The following is an 18,966-nucleotide window of genomic DNA, read 5'->3' on the forward strand; positions in this document are numbered from 1 at the left end:
GTAAGATCTCAAAATTTCACTAACAGCATGACACTTGTCCTCTGCTTTTCCCAGCATCAGACAAATACATGACCTGGAAATTGAGACGGACACAGTTGATACCTCACTAGGTTCTGCGATCTTGCTCCTCAGAAAGCTCCTTCGAGAAGTCACTGCAGAGACATGATTTTCTATTTATGCCTCCTTGGCCTGGCCTAGTGCCAATCCCTTTCTTAGGGTGGCAATAACAGATGTTCAGTGACAAAATACGACATCTGATTTTTTGTTATTTTTCATAGATAGTTAGCTTGGCTGTTTGCCCCAGTACTGTTTGACCAGTCACTTATGGACTACTTCTCACTCACATTTTTTGCCTTATTCTCAACCCATTATTTTAGATTAATACACTTTCAAAAGTATTTTGACCATCTCTTCAGAAGGCCTACAGAGGGAGCGAGCTTAGGGTACTTTTACCAGCCAGGAGGAGTAGGATGCAAAGAGCCCTCTGAGTTGCAGCACCAAACTGTGTGTGATCTTTCCACACACCAGAAAGTAAATGGCTTTTTGGAGTCAGAATTTGACAGACCCAAGGCTGAGACCCCACGGTCAGGCACAATATTAAAAAAGCAGCTCCTTAGTCATGTCTATTATTGCAATATAGCACAATTACATCTAGAAATAGATACAACTACACAAACATACATCTACATCTACCGCAGCAAAAATTAGGGCATTACTGCACAGGATGTATTAAGATGATAAACCTACCATTTTCAATAACTTTCAAATTAACTGTAGCATAACATATCACACAACACATGATCCAAGGCAGACAGTGCATGAGCACAGAAACTGTGCTTCTTTTGTAAGAATATCCCCAATCTTATCCACTCGTCTTCCCTTCTCTAGGTCCCAAAGAAAATTACTTTTAGTCTGTGGTCTCCTAACGTAGCCCTAAATTTCTGTTTAATGGATCATGCTCAGCTATCAACATTTCTCACCTACTTCTATCCATATTTATTAGACTGAGACTGTAACATTTCAAGATACCTTTACCAATTGTTCAGCATGGTGTTACTGGGCCACTTAACTGGGTCCTGACACAGTATTTGAGAGATAAAAGAGTTCCTAACAAAGAGAACTGAAGAAAGGAAGAGACTTCATCTTATATCAAGGCACGGTATTCAGCATCAGGAAAAAGAGTAATAAGAGATTCTGGAAAAACAGTCAGTCAAGCAGACAGCTTGGGAAAGCTGGAACACATTATAAGTGAAAAACCATTATCTTCTCATCTTGGGATTCCCAAAAGGTCATTTACCTTCTGGCAACACAGAAAGTTCACACACCACTTGGTGCTGTGACTCAGAGGGCTCTCTCTATCCTACTTCTCTCATTCAGTAAAACTCTGTGACTTAGACTTGAAAAATAAGGCATCTTGTATAACCAAATTGCCAGTGAGAAGAAACATGCATCTTTCCTTTAAATAAAAGTAAAAAATAAATTCTACAAGTATTGTTCTATTTTCATGAAAGGAAATCTGTATTAAATGTCTCAACAAAAGAGGCAGCTATAGGGAAAACCTTTTTTGGACTGAAAATTATTGTACACATTGGATTCCCCCACCTTTTTATCAGAATCTCTCCACAGAGTTCTTCTTATGGCCCTCCAACAAAACCAGTCAGTGGGGAGAACTGAAATGTTCAGAGGAAAGGGTATATTGTAGTCTGGCTCCCATTGTTTCACTGGTCTTTTTAAGGAAGAAGTAGGTGGATGTCCTCTGTGTTCCTAGAGGAACTTAGAGACAACATTCCATGTGGATGCCATGGCTTCACAAAGAGTACAAGGAATTAGAAAAATAGATATTTTCAGAAGAAAAGAAGTGTGGGAATGATGAAATAAAATTTAGGAACAAGTAATATAGATACATTCTGGGCTTTGACACTTGTAATTAAACCTGAAACCTCAGGATCTGGGAAATTAAAAGAGAAATAAACTTATATATCTAAGGCCATGTCAGCAAGTGAGCAAAAGATGCAACTTTACTGAGTATGTAGTATGAGGAAAGTTATATAAGAGAATATAGCAGTACTTGTGGGATGAATCTGACATAAGTGTAAAAGCTGTTCTGCTGTGGTTTCACAGCCACACGGTTTTCCGCTACCCAAACCCACCCAGAAGCATCCCACTTGAACTGTGCCTAGATTTGGAAAGGATTTCCACATTATTTCAACATAAAATGTACTGTATAAGCTGGGATCAGCTCCAGATTAAGATGTCAGTAAATGTACATGTCTGCGTGTGTGTTTGACTATATATAAATAGGTAGTCAGTGTGCAGTTGGTGCCTAAGCGCCCATTATCATCAATACAAATCTTGTCACTACAGCCATTTGGAATTAGGGAACACACCCTGAAGCAGACAACAAGGCTGCATTATACTAGTAGATTAAATGTGTCTGGTACTGTTCTCTGGCTGTGAGAAAACTGATGTGGAAATGGTCCATGTCAGTACTAATCTCCAGATCAAGATGATCACATATAGTCTGCCTATTGGTTATGGTCTCTGACCTATATTAACTCCCTAGTAATCCAGAAAGTATTTAGAAACATGCTAGATATCTTAATAGACTACCAACAGGGTAGATTTTCACTGCCTATACTGAAGCTTGAATACCTGGTTCCCACATGAGTATCTACTTACAGATACATATGTTGGTGTGCTTTACTCTTCCCCTGAATCCTCTCTCAAAGTACTAGCACCTGATGTTCTTCCTTGTGCTCTCCAGCGTGCTTGCAAGTAAATAGTTCAAACATTGGAGACAAAATAGATGTGATGGTATGGGAAAGCTCTGAGGCATTAAGCCTTACACAGCCCTACACAAAATGCCATGGAAAAGGCAAAGAGAAGCTCTATGTGGCTGTCTGTGAATCTTATATTGTATTGACATTAGCTGAAAGAAACTAATTAAATCAATTCAGTTCAGTAACACTCACATAAATCAAACAAAAAAAGAAGAGATGAGCTGAATTTTAGGCCACGGTGCAGTGCTGTGTCCTTCCTAAGCAACAGAAAAAGAACCAGATTTTCAAGTTTATATAAGAAAGTGTATAGGAAGAGTGAGGTGTGAAAGGGCGAATTTTGATACATTGAGCAAGCTTATTACCTTTACAGTTCTGCAACACTTCACAGGATGCAAGTGAAAAAAGCATCTAAGTACCTTGGTCCAATCTTGGTACAATACACGTTTGTGCCTGAGAGAGACTTTGGACAGAGCAAACTATATCAGGTTACAAGGGACAATTCTTTAGCATATCCATGAGGTGATACTGTAGACCTAGTCTGAGCTATAACCTTTACTACAAGTCCTTTCACTTTTCTCTTAAGTTCAGCCCTAACTACATATATGTCTGTATATGTTTTGGTTTTTTAATAAGTATGTTAGATGGTACTTTCTATCATAAGTGATTATTCACATTCTATTCCCAGTTTCCATGTACTGTCTTGACCTTGGTGGTTCTCACATTCAGTATTGGAAAAACTTGGAATAAACACAAATAAACATTTTGAGAACTTGTTCACTGTACTACTAATTCTCTAATACCTTCAATGAGTATATGGCTTCTGAGATCCAAAATAACAGCTTACAAAGAGAAAACTCTCAAATATTACAAAAAAATTACGTAACTCTGTACATTATCCAAGCAATTTTCAGATGAGTTGGTCTCAAATCATGTAGAGACACAGCTAAACAGAATATATGTGTAAGCACTAAGGCATTTATAAAACAGTCAAAATGCTTCTAACAGGTCTGAATTGTCCTCACTTCCTTCAATAAACAAGATTAATTGAATGTACACACACATGCACACACACACACACATGAAAACAAACAACAGGAACTTAATACCAGGTAACGTGACTGCCTTTAATTATATAAAACTCCCTCCCAGAAAATAAATACCTCCTCTTTGCTTAGGCAAACAAGCACTACAATATCTTAATTTTCAGTAAAATTACTTCTTAACATGTGTTCTTTATTGTTAGAGTCACAAAACATCACTTTTTGACACAATACCTGCAGAATTCTTGGCTTCATAGCACTCTGCTGCGCATTGGCAACATTTTCCTTGTCAGATGGTTTAGTCCTTAGCACAAAATGTAACCTTGTAATAGTTCTGCATTAGGCATCCATTCACCCTACCTTTCCACCTTGATCATGAAGAAAATGGACCTTGAGTCACTGAAATTAGATGGAATTCAGTTTCCTCTCCTCTGCAGAGCCAACAGAGCACTGATTTATTAAAAAACAAAAAAGTTGCTGGCTTTCATACTAAATCATAATGTGCACCATTCATGTAACAGGATTACAGGAAGCGCTAACATTAGCAACTGCCCTTTCAAGTTGAGCAACCAACAACATTGCTAAAGGCTGGAACAAAAAGGGTCATCCAGGGCAAAACAACAAATGTTGATGCTTGGCCTATATATTAAAAACCAGAAAGCAGCAACAGGCAGTAAGTGCTAATTCAAAACAAAGATGGAGCGATACACATGCAATTCAAAACAAACCAGATTCTGTTGGTAATTACACTAACACTATAATCTACTTCAGGTGACATTCAAGATGGAGAAAGAGAATGATGAAATACAGAAACCTGGAAGGAGCAGGGATGTGCTTGGATGATGGCAATCACCCTGTTGTGGGACAGCTGCCCTTTTAAAGAAGACACCTTCAAAATTTCTGATGGTGAGATTAGTTCCAATGCACTGTCTGAATCCCAGCACTTTGGCTTCAAACATACACATCCCCAAAAGCTTTTTGTGAAAGGATGATATTAAAAACAAACCAAAACCACTGTCCTCCAGCACATCCAGAGATAGCTGAAGAACCTAAGCAATAAACAGCTTTCATGTCATGATTAGCTCATGCTGTTATACCTCCCCTTAAAGCACATATGGTTCTCAGCCAGAACAGAAGGCTTCAGAGCAGCAGCTCCATCCTAGAAATGCAGTTAACAAAGCTTCAGACCGAAGTCACTTAATGAGAATTTAATATAGATTTAATGGACCTTTTTCTATGTGACTTTATATGGCAATTGAAAATCCGCCTCACTTAGCTTTTAATGCAGGCACAGAGCCAGACAGCTAAAATCAGGGTAGCCACAAAATATTTTGCAGGATTCTTCCATTACAAGTTGAGGACTACAGGTCTGCACAAGTGTGCAAAACTCTACTGAAATAACAGGTCATAGGAAACAGTGTCATTTAATGGGAAAAAAAAAAAAAAAGGCCATGCATATTCTGAGTTTCTTGCACTAACAGAAGGGTTTCACCTTGACAGGACATGAAATAATGCTTGCAGTGGAAAGAAGAGAGACGATAACTTCCCAACTTCACTTAGTACCTACTAGTGAAGGTACTGACAGTACCTTCATAAAGCCATCCCTGCTGGTTTAGACTTTGAGGCATAGATATATCCATTTTGCTTGGCATCTCCTTCCCTTGATCAATACCATTCAATATTGGGACTCTGTTTGCAGTTGGCAGGTCCCCAGTAAAGCAAGAATGTCAGTACCTTATTTTGCTCTGATATGGACATTCCACACAGGTGAATCCAGTCCACTAACAATGCTAGCCACCTAAATTCACATGAAGAGGTCTTGTTAATATGGGATGCAACAAGTCCAGAGCACAGCTTTTTGAGCCTACTTCCCTGATAGTACTTTTTAACTGTTAAAACATCAATATTGGACAAATAAAATTACTACCTTCTTTTTTTCTACCCTGATTATTCTTTTCATTGTCACTGCTCTATTGCACTTGGTGCATCCATGAGGGCAGATCTCTAGAGTACAGTACAGGGAACTCATATGGGATTCTGAAACATTTGGTGTGCTAACATACTCTAGTGTTCTATGCTCTTTTTTCCTTGTTTGTAAAGGCCATTCTCTTTTAATCTCTCATCATCCTCTGAAACAAGCAATTTACAGGTTTCACTTTAATCTTTATTAGTTCCCTCTAATGAGTGCATGAGCCATTATAAGTGGCTCTTCCCTTCATGAATCAAGGAGAGCTGCCTATGCACAGGGGTGAGGAAAGCAGTGTCTGTGCAGAACACATACAGACTGTGCTGTGCACCCCACCAAGGACAGCTCCCCTGACAGCACGCTGCTCCACTGGCACGAAGGGTGAGGATGCAGCAGGGCAGCATCAGTATACAGTTAAACTGATATGCCCTTCGCTGCAGGAGGGAACACTGCCATCATCTTCTTGACAATGGGAAAGGTCACACTCAGAATTAACTGACAGAGGAGGGTCCCCAACCCATATGTCCCAGAAGAAGTGCATATGGCTTACACCAACAAAAACATAGTTCTGATTCTTTGCAAGAAACAGGGTTTTTTTTCAAACAGCTATATAAGCATAATGGTAGATTTACTAGAGAAACAGAATTGAATGAAATCTTTATGTCACCCTTATAAAATCTCACTGCCACTGTAGAATAGTTCCCTGAGTACCTTTTCTTGTGATCTGTGCAGAATAAGTTTAAGGCCCATCCAGTAAAAACTGTGCAAACATCAGTCAAGACAAGAGGATCAACAGCATTTGAGGCAAAGGTAAAGTCTTTACCTACAGAGAGGCCATACTCTGCACTGGTCCATCAGATTGCTTGTTGATCAGTGTGCGATTATATGAATGCAAATTTCACCCCAGTGAAGAAATTCAAGACAAGTGGTCATTATTTAGATTTAGATGATCAGTCAGGATACCTGAAACTACACTCTATCTACATTTATGTACAGGCATATTTATTCACAAAAAAACCTCTTTAGAACCCAGAAAAAGTCACTTACCACAATAATCACATTTGTTGTAGGAATGGGAAGATTCTCCACTTCCAAATCTTGACCAGACATTGCTAAGAGATCAAGGGATGGGTCATAGACAGACCTGGGGAAGGCTGATTTAACAATTAGTGCAGGGTGCAACTTGCTTATTTTGGTGTGGGAAGAAGAACGGAAATTTTGCTTGGAATCCTTATAGCTGTCTGTATCCAGACTTTTCTCCACACTCTCCACATGGTGATAAATAAACACAGGTTTTCCACTCTTTCGCTGATGAATTGCCAAAAAGTGGTCACTGTCTCCAGAAAAGCAGCCTGTAGAAAGAGAAGAGTAAATTTAGAATGTCTCGCTTGGCTATTCTGTAGATGGCACTGGAAATTCAATGAGATCTTTGGGTTCTGAGAAATTTGGAAAAGTATTTTTGGAATACAAGAATTCCCTTAAAATGCATTTTCTATAGCAATAGATTATTAGCACTATAGAATCTACTAAGTATGTAAAGTGTACCACATTCTTAAGCACATTTTCACTGGGCTTTTAAAAATATTATTTACATTTCCAGCCCTGGCTACACGTCAAAATTGATGTGCAAAAGAAGAGCACATGGTGAGCCAAGTTTAAATTCTGTATTGATATCACCTTCAATCAGAAAACATATGTAGTCAACTTTCTGACAAATTTTATCACCCAGTAATATCAAAGATGAGAATAGGACTGATCATCTTTTATAAATGGGCACTTGAGAAAAGTTCAAGAACCAGATCAAAAAATCAGACTTAAACCTGTGAGAAAATTCAGATGAGTCCATAATCCTAATTCTACATTCCTTGTTCAGCTGCTTATATCAGGAGACCTTATAGCCCCTTGTGCCAACTCTTGTTATGACTCAACCTTCTCTCAAGCATCGCCTGGCCAGCCAATGGAGCATCTGGATCTCTGCAAAGGAGATACAGGTGTGTGGGTTTGACCATGTCTTGCATACCTTGGTGTTGGGCACAAAGAGCTCTTTTAGATTAGGGAACTGCAGACAGGACAGTCGAGCATCTCTAAACAGGATAGGCTGAGGGAGCTGGGCTTATTCAGCCTCGAGAAAAGATGACCAAGAGGGGACCTCATCAATGTTTATAAGTATCTGAAAGGAGGGTGTCAAGAGGATGGAGCCAGGCTGCTCTTGGTGGTGCCAAGCAATAGAGCTAGATGCAACAGGCAGAAACTGATGCACAGCAAGTTCCACCTGAACATAAGGAAGAACTTCTTTAATGTGTGAGTGACCGAGCAATGGAACAGGTTGCCCTGAGAGATTGTGGAGTCTCCCTCACTAGAGATACTCAAGAATGGTCTAGATGAAACCTTGTGCAAAGTGCTCTCAGATGACCCTGCTTGAGCAGGGAGTTTGGATTATACAATCCCATTGGTCCCCTCCAACCATACCCGTTCTGTGATTCTGTGCTTAAATGGGTTTAACTAACTATGTATTAGTAAAAAATAAGTTCTCTTTTGAAAGACAAAATACCTCCTGATGATGCCTTTATAAGAGGAACCAAGACTAAACTTTGACTTGGTTTTAGGTTTTGTTGTTCTTTTTTTTTCATGGATAAAACATAGTGAATCTTCAGTGCCTTTATGCTGAATGGAATACCTACAAAAGCCCAGTTCAGCTCCCAGTCTGGAAGGCAGTCTATCGGACCAGAAAAATAGGCAAGGATCAGCTCCCTCACAGATAAAAAGCAACTGAAGCTGCATTAGTCACCTATGAGAGAACACTCTAAGAAACCCAGTGTTGTAGAAAACGGACTTCATGTTCTGAGAGAAGTGAACCCAGAGAGCTCACTCTGATCACCCTGGAATTTCCTCTTGAGATACTGCTGGAGTTAATGGCAATGTTACATTTGGGAGCTGATTTTTTGTTAAAAAATATAAAATCAATGCTATTTTAATTCTCATTATGAGCTATGAAGAGCAGCTTAGCACCAACCACATGCTTCAATTCAGGGTGAACAAGAAATCATTTTGTTCTATTCAAATTTTCCTCTGATTTTTTTTGCTTCTGTAAGCAAATCAAAATAATCAGTCATTTGCACAGCTCTGCCCAGTGCCCTTAGGAGGTTTCAGTGTAGGTAATTACATTCTGTTGACCTAATTTCCTTAGGAAATTTCAGTTAGGGAAATCAAGGACAATACCTTATCTGTGCTATTGTATTGCTTTGCATCATTGAGAAATGCGTTCTCTGGAATAAGTGTGTCCCTGTCAGTAGGCAGTGAAGCAATTCATAATATACATCAACAGAAAATCAATAGCAAAAAGACAGAACACAGTTCCTCTATTATAAAGTAAAATGCTAAATCTAAAACTACTCCTTCAAATTGTTGAAAAAAAACCCCAATCTCATAGATGACCACTGAGGTCATATGTTTACAGCTCTTGTCAGGTTTTGATTGGGAAGACTTCTGAAAGCAGGAGAAAAAAAAAAAGAGAAACTGCAGAGTATAGTGTTGAAGACAGCTGAATTTCAAAACTTGTTAAGCTTGCTGGGTTCTCATTAATCTTTGTGGGTGTTGGCTTCATTGATAAAATCCTGAGGGCTGGTCTTAACTAGCAATTTAGAGAGTTGTGTCAGTGGCAAAATAAAAATAAGGAAGCATCAGCACTTCTCATTGCCACCTACTTCTCACAGTCATCTCTTTGCAGGATTTATTTTCATGTCTCCTTCATCGAAAACCAGTATTCCAAAACTGATGGTAGATAATACAAAGGAATGTAACCATCAACACATTTGGTGTGTCTTTTTTGCTTCCTTCATTCCTGCTCCTTTGTTTCTGAGGGAATCAAACCAACTGTGATTCTCCTGGAATTCTCTGCATTGCATTTTCTACCCTCTTCAATATTCCAACTTTCCCTCTTATTTCATTATTTTTATTGAATGAAGCAGAAAAAATTACAATTAACTACCAACTCAAATTCTTCCCCGAATATTTTTTATTTAAAAAACAAAAATAGTTAAAGGAACTCCCCAAAAAGTTTACTTGCCCTTGAATCTCAACACTTTTTAACAGAAGAATCACCATTTGCTTCTAAATCCCAGCAGACTTGCTTCCATTAGAATGCTAAGTATCACATCAGTAACACCAGTACCCTGCAGCCATACAAGGTCCATTGTAGCAGATTTTCAAGATGGACAACAAAATTTGTTTAACCTGTAGTAATGAGAAATTAGAAGTCTAATTAAACACCACTACACTTTATAATCTCACAAAACTTTTTTCATCAGCTGAGCACTCAGAAGTTCAAACATGTTCCAAGAAAATTACTACACTGAATGTGATTGTCTGAGAAGTCCACATAGCCCCAGTATCTTAAGGAGGTAACAAGCATGCACAGTGCCCTGTGTGAAAAACATCACTAACCTTACCAGACTATGTATAAGGTCCTAACCAGTACCAGACTTTGGCTCCCAGACTGCCATGGATACCTCAGGTGACCCTCCCAAATGGGCCACCCTTGATACTACAGGGGAACATAAACTCCTGTTCAATTTGATGAAGTGATAATATATTCTTTCTTGACCCACCAGACTTCAGCTCCAAACACAAGCAATAGGCACCAACCAGGCACTTGGAGAATTAAATAGCTAGAAATACCAGCACTTCTGCTACATATCACCTTCAAATATTGCCACTCTCCAACCCTAAAGGGAAAGAAGACTGGGATTCCTATTTCAAATTCTGTACTTCTACAAAAAAAAGAAAATATTTCTCTGTGGCTGCCAGGAAAACTGTCAGAAGCTATGAAGAACCGATTTTGGTGCCTTTCAAGCTTCAGATATCCCAACACACACAAAAATTCAATAAATATGGTTTAGGACAAGTCTCAAAAAATATAATTCCTAAAGGTTTCTCTTCCATAAGCTTAGCACACTTTATCCTAAAGTATGTTCTGACATTCTGCTCATACTACCCTGTTTGAATTCTACTTCAGGATGCTGAGTTATTTGCGATTCACCCAGTGCTGCCATTATCCTTTAACTATAATAATTTTATTCCTTCTCCTAAAATTCTCTCCCCTCAAGTCTATTTACAAAAAATTATAGTTTATTCTGCCTCAGCATTGAGAACAGACAAGGTGTTAGATTGTGATTCCATTATATTTCTTCTATCCAAAAAAATGCTGAGTCTTCATCTATTTCTCAGCTATGTGTAGCTATCTTCATGTCAAGGGAAATTTTATTAGTTCCAAAAGGAACAATAATCAATGGTTACTTTCAAACCCACATCAGAACTTCTCTGAGCAGCAGATTTCTATGTACTTTAGCTCCTAGAATACAACCAGTCCTTTCTTCATGTAGATCATCTCATGTAATAACCTTCCAACTCCCTTTAGTAACAGATGCTGCATTGTGACCCTACACTGACCAGATGGGATCTGTTGATTTTGCCCTCCAGTTCTTCTGTCTGTATGATGGAGTGATCAGGCACCAGTCTTTCTGTTGGATTTCAGCTCCTGATGAATATTGCTATTTCTTCCTCTGTTCTTTACCTATAAGTTAACTACTCCTTCCTTGCAACTCCCCAATGCTGCTGCTTTTCCTTAGATTTTTTAAACAATAAAGCCTGTCTTGATCTTGCTTCCATGTTCATCCACTGTAAGCCCCTTCTTTAATTTAGCTGGTCCTGTACAGCAGTATTCTCCTTCCACAATTTATCAGATTTAGTTGCATTTCCAATCCCTGGAGCTGTGCTTCTAGAACTTCTACCAACTGTAACACTACATCTATTAAAGTGAAACAAGAAGCTCCAGGGTGATGTAGAATGCCTACTTTCTAAATCTGAACATCTTCACTACTTGTACTACTTTCAGTATTTCTATCATTGCCACCATTTACCATCTTCCTGAAAGGAAAATTGGATAAATCCCTATGAAACTCCCTGTTCTCCAGAATCCCACTGTTCTGCTTAATGTTTCAAAATATGTGTTCACTAGATCTTCTTAGCTGTCTCCAGAAACATACAAGATAAAACCATTTCTGTCATAAATTAAAAAGAGAGGGAAAAAGTTCTAATCTGTGGCTAGCACAGGTTTTTCCCATGAGAAATTTTCTTGTGTTTTATAAATAAAGATAAAGTTTGGATGTTGTTGGAACAGTGTCCCAGAACTTGGACACTGCAGGCCTGGCCAATCAGGCCTGGGGGAAGGCTTCTGACCGACCAATCTGGGTGACTTTTGAGAACTCTATATATGTGATGAAATCAAAACAATAAAGGTCATTTCCTTCTTGCCACTGAGAACTGGTGCTTTCATTACTCTGTTAGCTGCTCACCAGCGACACTAATCTACAGAAGATTGATGGAGAATGGGATAGTAGAATTCCACATGAAATATCAACATCATCCCAGTATATGGGAAGCACAAAATTTCCTCATGAAAACAGATGGGTATATCACAAGAATGCTAGATAGCACATGCTTCGGAGCCTATGTTACACTACAAAGTTGCATTACATATACAGAGAGGAAAGCCTATGATAAATCGTAAATCTGATGTGCTGGATGTTGTGGGCACTTTTTATTGTTCCAGTTGGCCTCTGCTTGGTAGAGAAAAACCGAAGATTTCTTTAGACTGTCTTGACTCTCTGAATAGCTTCAGAAAGTTGACATTTTATCTCAAAGCAACCTGCCAGAAAATTGTTAGACTCCCAATTCCCAAATACCCTCATTTTTGCTAAAACAGACAGATAAAATCTTCAGGATAGTCCAAATCCATTAATCAGTCAGTAACACAGTGGTACAGTTTTCCTCTTCTTAAAACATAAAAATATCACAGCTTTACAAATATTTTATCTCACATCTTTTTTAAGAAAAACGATGGGTGCCCCACTTGACTCCCTACTCACGCCACTCTCAGTCGGCCAAGTTTTCCTTACTGGCCCATAGCAGAGTCTTAGACCTCTGGTTCCTTTAAGTATTTTTATCATGATACAACAACACAAAAGCCACTCACACTGGTTGCCTCCACCTTAATATCCTCCTCAGCCAGAAACCAGAAATTTATTTGACTGGAAAAGTCCCAGTGGGACATAACATAAACCTGATAGGGCCAAGATAATGGTGTCTAAAGTCATGATGTGTGCCTGGAAGAAAAATTTGAGGTCATTTTCTTAAGTCTTGTTATTTATCTTAATCTGAACAAATTGGATGAGTAGTTATGCTCCTGAACAGTCACATTTTTTATAATGAGATATATACTGCATATTTGCTAATTGTAAGTAATGCAGTCACCCCAAATCCACTGACAAAAGTGTTGTCCTGTATCTGATTAGTAAGTAAAATGCACAAATGAATATAGACACCTAGTGCATGTATTTTAAAACTCACACTTAATATTCTAGCACAATAATAACACTGAGGTATTTTTAAAGTTAAAAATAACTTGGTATATTACACAGCTGGAGATTTTTATGCTAAAAGCTCAAAATTAAATGGGAAAAAAAGCAGAAAATATAGACATTTCATAAGAGAACAACATGCTGAAACTTGACTGATCGCTTTCAAAGATAAATTTAATTCAAAGGCAACTTGAGTTACAGTACTTAATGCTATTGCCAAGTAATTTCTCTTTTTCAGTAACAAAAAATGCTTACTAAATTTTGGTAAATAAATTTTCTACCCTGAGCTCCCTATGCTTTTTTCCTTTCTGCTTGGCTCACTGCTCTAAAACACCCTCTTCATCCCATACAAACTTCCTTCAAACCTATAAAGCAGCCCCAGACTTTGGACAGGTTTGGCTTTATCACCTCTTGCCCCGTGGTTTATTAACTCTTGAAAAGCCACCCTAATCACTGTGAAATGCAGGTCAATGTACTTATGCAGAGCAATGATCAATCCTCTCCAAAAATGCCAAAGTTCCCACAGGTGGGAGATTCATTCCCTATCTCTTTTTAGAACATTGAGAGAAAAGGATGCCTGTGCAGAGCAGAGTTTGCAGCCCTCTCTTGTCTGTATAAGGGCCAAGGAGGTGTTGGCCCACAGGCAGGAGAAAAAAAAAAAGCTTAGATGCCAAAATGCTTATTATCATGCTGGCCATTTATGAGCATGGTTCTAAGTCTCAGGGGTCACAATGGTAATGATATTAAGGGAAACACTAAGTGTTGGTAATTCTAGACACAGCACGGAGACTGCTGTAGGTTTAAAAGACTTCTCTCTGCTCTGGGCCATGAAGGTTGTCTCTTCTGGTGCATGCAACAGGACCTTCCTTTGGCTTTGCCTTTAAAAGACACAAAATCTATAGCTTTATCTCTATTTCATCTACATTACCAAGGAAAAAGAAAAAAGGGGAAAAAAACACCAAACAAACCAGCAAACATATTAAAAGGAGTCAACATAGCTGGTGGAAAATATAGAAGTTTCAAATGATGTTGAAAGCAAAAATGAAAACAAAAGTTATCTGGAGGCAGTATGTTTTGCATCTGTACCATCTAGCTAACAATATGTTTGACTGTCAGCAAAGTAGTATATCAATCACATCTAAATCTCATTTGGATAAAGTTATGCACTTTTAGCCAAACATAAACTGTTGCTGAACTTTAGCATGGTGCACCAAAAATTATTGCCAATAAAACGCGGTTAAACAGTGGCTAAAACATAACTTGAACATTAGCTGGACAACAGAACATACTTTCAAACGTGCTTTTGTGAACCAGGGAAACCCAAAAAAGGAAAAAAATAAATCCATTTGCTGCTTTGGTAATACATGCTTGAAGTTTTGAACTGACAAAAGAATTCACCTAGGAAACTACTTTCCAATAAATAACAGAGGGAGTTGCAGGCTGTGACTGTTTCCATCACGCAGAGATTAATGCCAAAACACAAAACCTTCTCACCATAGCTTTGTCTTTAGCCAAAACCTGTTAGAGCAATACAAATGAAGCTGTTCTCTACCCAAAGCAGGGTTGATAGACTTAATGATCAGGCATGCTGCTGTAGAGCTTCTCAGAGCCTCCTTCAAATAGATGAATTCCTCTATTACCTTCAAAGTCTTGCTCATGAACAAAGATGAAGCACACCTTACACATGTAACTGAAGCCAAGAGTTTATTGTTAGTATAATTAAAATCTTAACAAATTAATTCAAGAAGCATTGTTACTCTAGATCTAACTTTAATAGAAAAACAAGGAATATAGACCAAGTCACAATTACAGGAATATAGGAATAGTACAATTAAAATTATCTATCCCTTTTCCTGGTGTTACTCTAAGTCCATGCTTCTCTGGGTTCTTAGGTCAATCGTTTCACACTGGTGTTAGTGATGGGGCATTGTTATGAGGAGTTCTCAGCATCTGGAGTCCTTCATCAGGAGAGATATGGTGCTCATGATGATGGATTCTTCTTCCTCCTCTCTTCTTTATTCCTCTTAGGGACAGCTATATAGATATATCCGTGTTTTCTAACATGAATTTATACCTGCTCTTTCTTCAATTGGTCTGCAGCTCCAGGTTATATTTGAATGTGACAGTAAATGGCGTCCCATACGTATGTTAGATACAATCTCTTAGTTCTCTTCATTAACACCTAAAATCATTTTTCTCAAGCTCCAACCCTATACTGAGCTTTTTATAGCATGGAGTCTTCAGTGACCAGATTGTGTCCCACCTCTTATCATCCCACACCTGTACTCTTCTAATGAAACATCCTGTGCCTCCCCTCTTCAAGCCTCTGCTGTTCCACCAAAGCTGTGTTACTGCTCCTATGTAGACTACAGTTGTACCGCACAAGGAAAACTAGATTAAAACAGATATTAATTCTTGTTTAAGTGAAAAAAACTGCTGTCAGCGCTAACTCAAGTAAAACAAGCAGGTGAAGGAAAGTTTGGACAGAGCAGGCCTGTCAAGTTCTAATCATGAGGCCTTGCAAAATCAGGACAAAACTTACAGCTTTGTTACTAGCAATGGCAACACCCCATTCCAGGACTACAAAATCACATTCTTTCATAGGAAGGATTCTGTACTTTCCTAGCTAGGTCAGTAACCTAAAGCAAGGCCTTTTCCAGCAGAGGAACAGTACCCATGACAAGTCAAAATTCAGAGCAAATAAACTACACCAGAGCTAAACCAGCACAGGACAGCACAATTGTAAAAATTCAGAAAAATATTTCTATTTGCCCCTAAACACAATGTTCAGAACTTTTGACCTAAAATTTCAGACAAAATCAAGTAGTACGAAATGTGTGTATATATGTGTGCAGATATATAAATGATTCTTTTTTATGTGTGTGTTTGCATCTGCGAGTGCAAGCAAGTGCACACATACATCCATGTGTGATGAGGGTGGGACAGCAACACTGAGGGAGGGTGGGACTACACACAAGATAGGCAGGGAGGGAGGGAGATGATTGCAAGGATCTTTTTCCCTTTCTAATAAGCAATCTGCTGAAAATAGAAACAACTGCAAATTCATTTTTGCTAAATTTGCTCTTTTCAGTAGGAAAAAAATGCCCTGACCAAAAATATCCACAGCTACAGTGAATCTGGATTAAGCATATGAGTGGCATCCTTTTCAAAAAGACACTTTGCATCTAATTTCATGGGCCTGTTGCCTGATATGTCAATACTGAAACTAGATACCACAGACCATTGATTTCACTAGGTCCACTCATGTGAATTAAGAGATGAGCTAGTGGTCCCAAAGGCACTTAAGTATTCTGCCATACTTATGCCTTGGCACTAATGTACCATACAGACTCATATCCGATGATTTTTTTCCAGACGGTGTGAGAAAGTGATGCTTCAATTACTGTTATTTTTCAAATGAAGGTTGTGGATAAATTCTGCTCTGCATAAGGTGGATGTAAATATATAGTAACTCAAGGAAATATATTGTATCTCCATGGAAATCTATAGCTGAGATGAAGGAAAGTCAACTCCAGTCTTAAAAATTCAGGGTTTTTTATGGCAGTAATATTGCTCTAAGAAATCCCACTGAGGATTTCTGAGCAGATCTTACTAACTTCTCTAAGTATTTATTCAGAAACCATGCTGAAAATCCTACAGGACAATGACTGTGCTTTATGGAGTAAGAGTTGTACCCTTCCATCTAACCCCCACAGCAAGCCTTTTAACACCCCTGTGGAGGGGGGACCACCACCAAATAGAGCCACACAGTTATGTCATTAGGCTCCTTCTAGAGAGATATAGCCCCCCAAGAGCCCAATTCAGCGACTTTCAGCAACTCTTCTACTTTGCTCTCCAGGGAAGCTGGAACCAGCCTTTGCTGTCTAAGATGTTTCAGTCTTCTTATAATACAACAAATGGAATCAGTCAGAGATTCCAAGACCACAAATCTCAATAATTTCCTAATGGATATACTGAACATAAATCTCTCATGGAAGATGATGTCTTTTAAAATACAAATAGCAAGAATTTCCACATGTAAAAATACGGTAAGAGTCTCTTTTCCAATGAAATACTTCCTCAAAAATATGAAGTCAGATACTGAATTATAAAACTATTTTTCTCCCAACAGAATCTTTAAAGAGACAGATGACTACCTTCTGATTATCCATGAGTCCTGCTAATAAAAGGCAGAAAAGTGTCTTCCAGTAAAAACACCTACTCATGGCAAATTTGTTTTTAAAGAAGACAATTATAAGAACCAGCTTCATTTAGATTATGTTAGTGTAATGAAGCAGAATCCTTATACATTTTTTAAATCAATAGCTCCTTCACTTTCACTCAAAATGTATTTGGAACCTAGAATTATTCACTCATTAGTATGAGGTTACTGAAATGGATCTGATGGCAAATGTATTTTGTGCAAATTTCACTTCAACCCTACAAGCACAGTCTCCAGATTGTCTTACTTTTGTGACAGAGCTTGTGCATTTCACAGAAAATAGGCCTGCCCAACATCTGAGTGGAAATTGCAGTGCACGTGAGTAATTTCCAAGCACGGGAATACCACATAGTGCATGTTTGACCAGGAAAGCTGAACTCAGCAGAACTTAGTAAAGACACCCTGAGGGCTGTGTGAGAACCGGTGTAGCACATTAATGACTTTTATTTATACATTTCTACCTAGCAAATTCTACCCAAAGGAGTGTTAGTTTGTGATCAAAGAAACTTCAGTTTTGGTATAAGTGACCCTCCTGTTATTACAGCATTTCCCCAAAAGGATAAAATGCCACTGTTTCCCAACCTAGATTTTATGTGATTCTGCTGAGGGGATAGAAGAATGGATCCATCAAGAGGTCAAGACAAGGATCTGTACATTTTCTCTCTGCAAAGTCTAGCGGGAAAGTATTGGTTCATATTGACTTAAGGTTGCCAATGCATGTCTTCACTGGTGAAGAGAATAATAAAATGAGGTAATAGAAGCTCTTAGCAAGCTAGTGTAAGGCTCAAGAAACCGTGATTTAGATGACCTGACCAAATATTCAGTTGTTAACTTTTTGCTTCTGCATGACCAGGATTTGTTCATCCTTAAAGCAAATTCTGCAAAAATGTTTTCTTAAAGAGAAATTTTTAATGAAAGGCAGGTGATATGTTGATATGGTGATTGTTAACTAAATACGTTTTTTCTAGTCTGGTTGGTTTTCCTAGCCTATTTCCCAGAATCACAGATTTCCTTTTTTCCCCAATAGATTTCCAGCAACTGTATATTTAATTCATCATATATTTCAATTTTATCTACAAAATTTGCTAAAAAAGAAAATTAGGTGAAAGAGGTAATTAATTGAATACTGTGTATGACTCAAATAGCTCTCTAATTACAAGTTAGTCTGATGCATCACTTCATGTTTTTGCTACCACCTGCCATTGTTTTACAAGGAGACAATGCTTCCTAGTCACCTCAGGAGACACTAGGTTTTTATTGCAAGAACATGTGTATTAGATCATACGTACTAAAAGAGAGTATAAACTATGCTGTCGTGCACTCTCTCATGCAATGCATAATATAAGTTGAAGGTTCATGCTGACCTGTAATCATTCGCTACAAATTTAGGTCTTCCTGCAACAGCAAGTTCCATATAGGTTGATTACTTCACCTGCTACACTCAGCCAAAGGGCCTCATTCTGTTTTCAGAGATGCACACACAAGTGTCTGGTTTTAGGTTGCAATATATGCATATAATAACAGCACAATCATATTTATT

At 38.3% G+C, this 18,966-nt stretch overlaps 1 protein-coding gene across 1 annotated transcript in view; it reads right to left on the bottom strand.

The window, feature by feature from the left end:
- Positions 1-18,966, bottom strand: part of PTPRR (protein tyrosine phosphatase receptor type R) — a 136,067-nt gene that overhangs the window by 114,588 nt on the left and 2,513 nt on the right. The window contains exon 2 of the mRNA XM_085044903.1: positions 6,834-7,138. Coding sequence (XP_084901029.1) covers positions 6,834-7,138 — 305 coding nt within the window. The remainder of the gene's footprint in view (positions 1-6,833; positions 7,139-18,966) is intronic.

The sequence above is a fragment of the Lichenostomus cassidix genome, chromosome 1Aa (assembly GCF_008360975.1).
Source record: "Lichenostomus cassidix isolate B80296 chromosome 1Aa, HeHo_3.0, whole genome shotgun sequence".
Lineage (NCBI taxonomy): Eukaryota > Metazoa > Chordata > Aves > Passeriformes > Meliphagidae > Lichenostomus > Lichenostomus cassidix.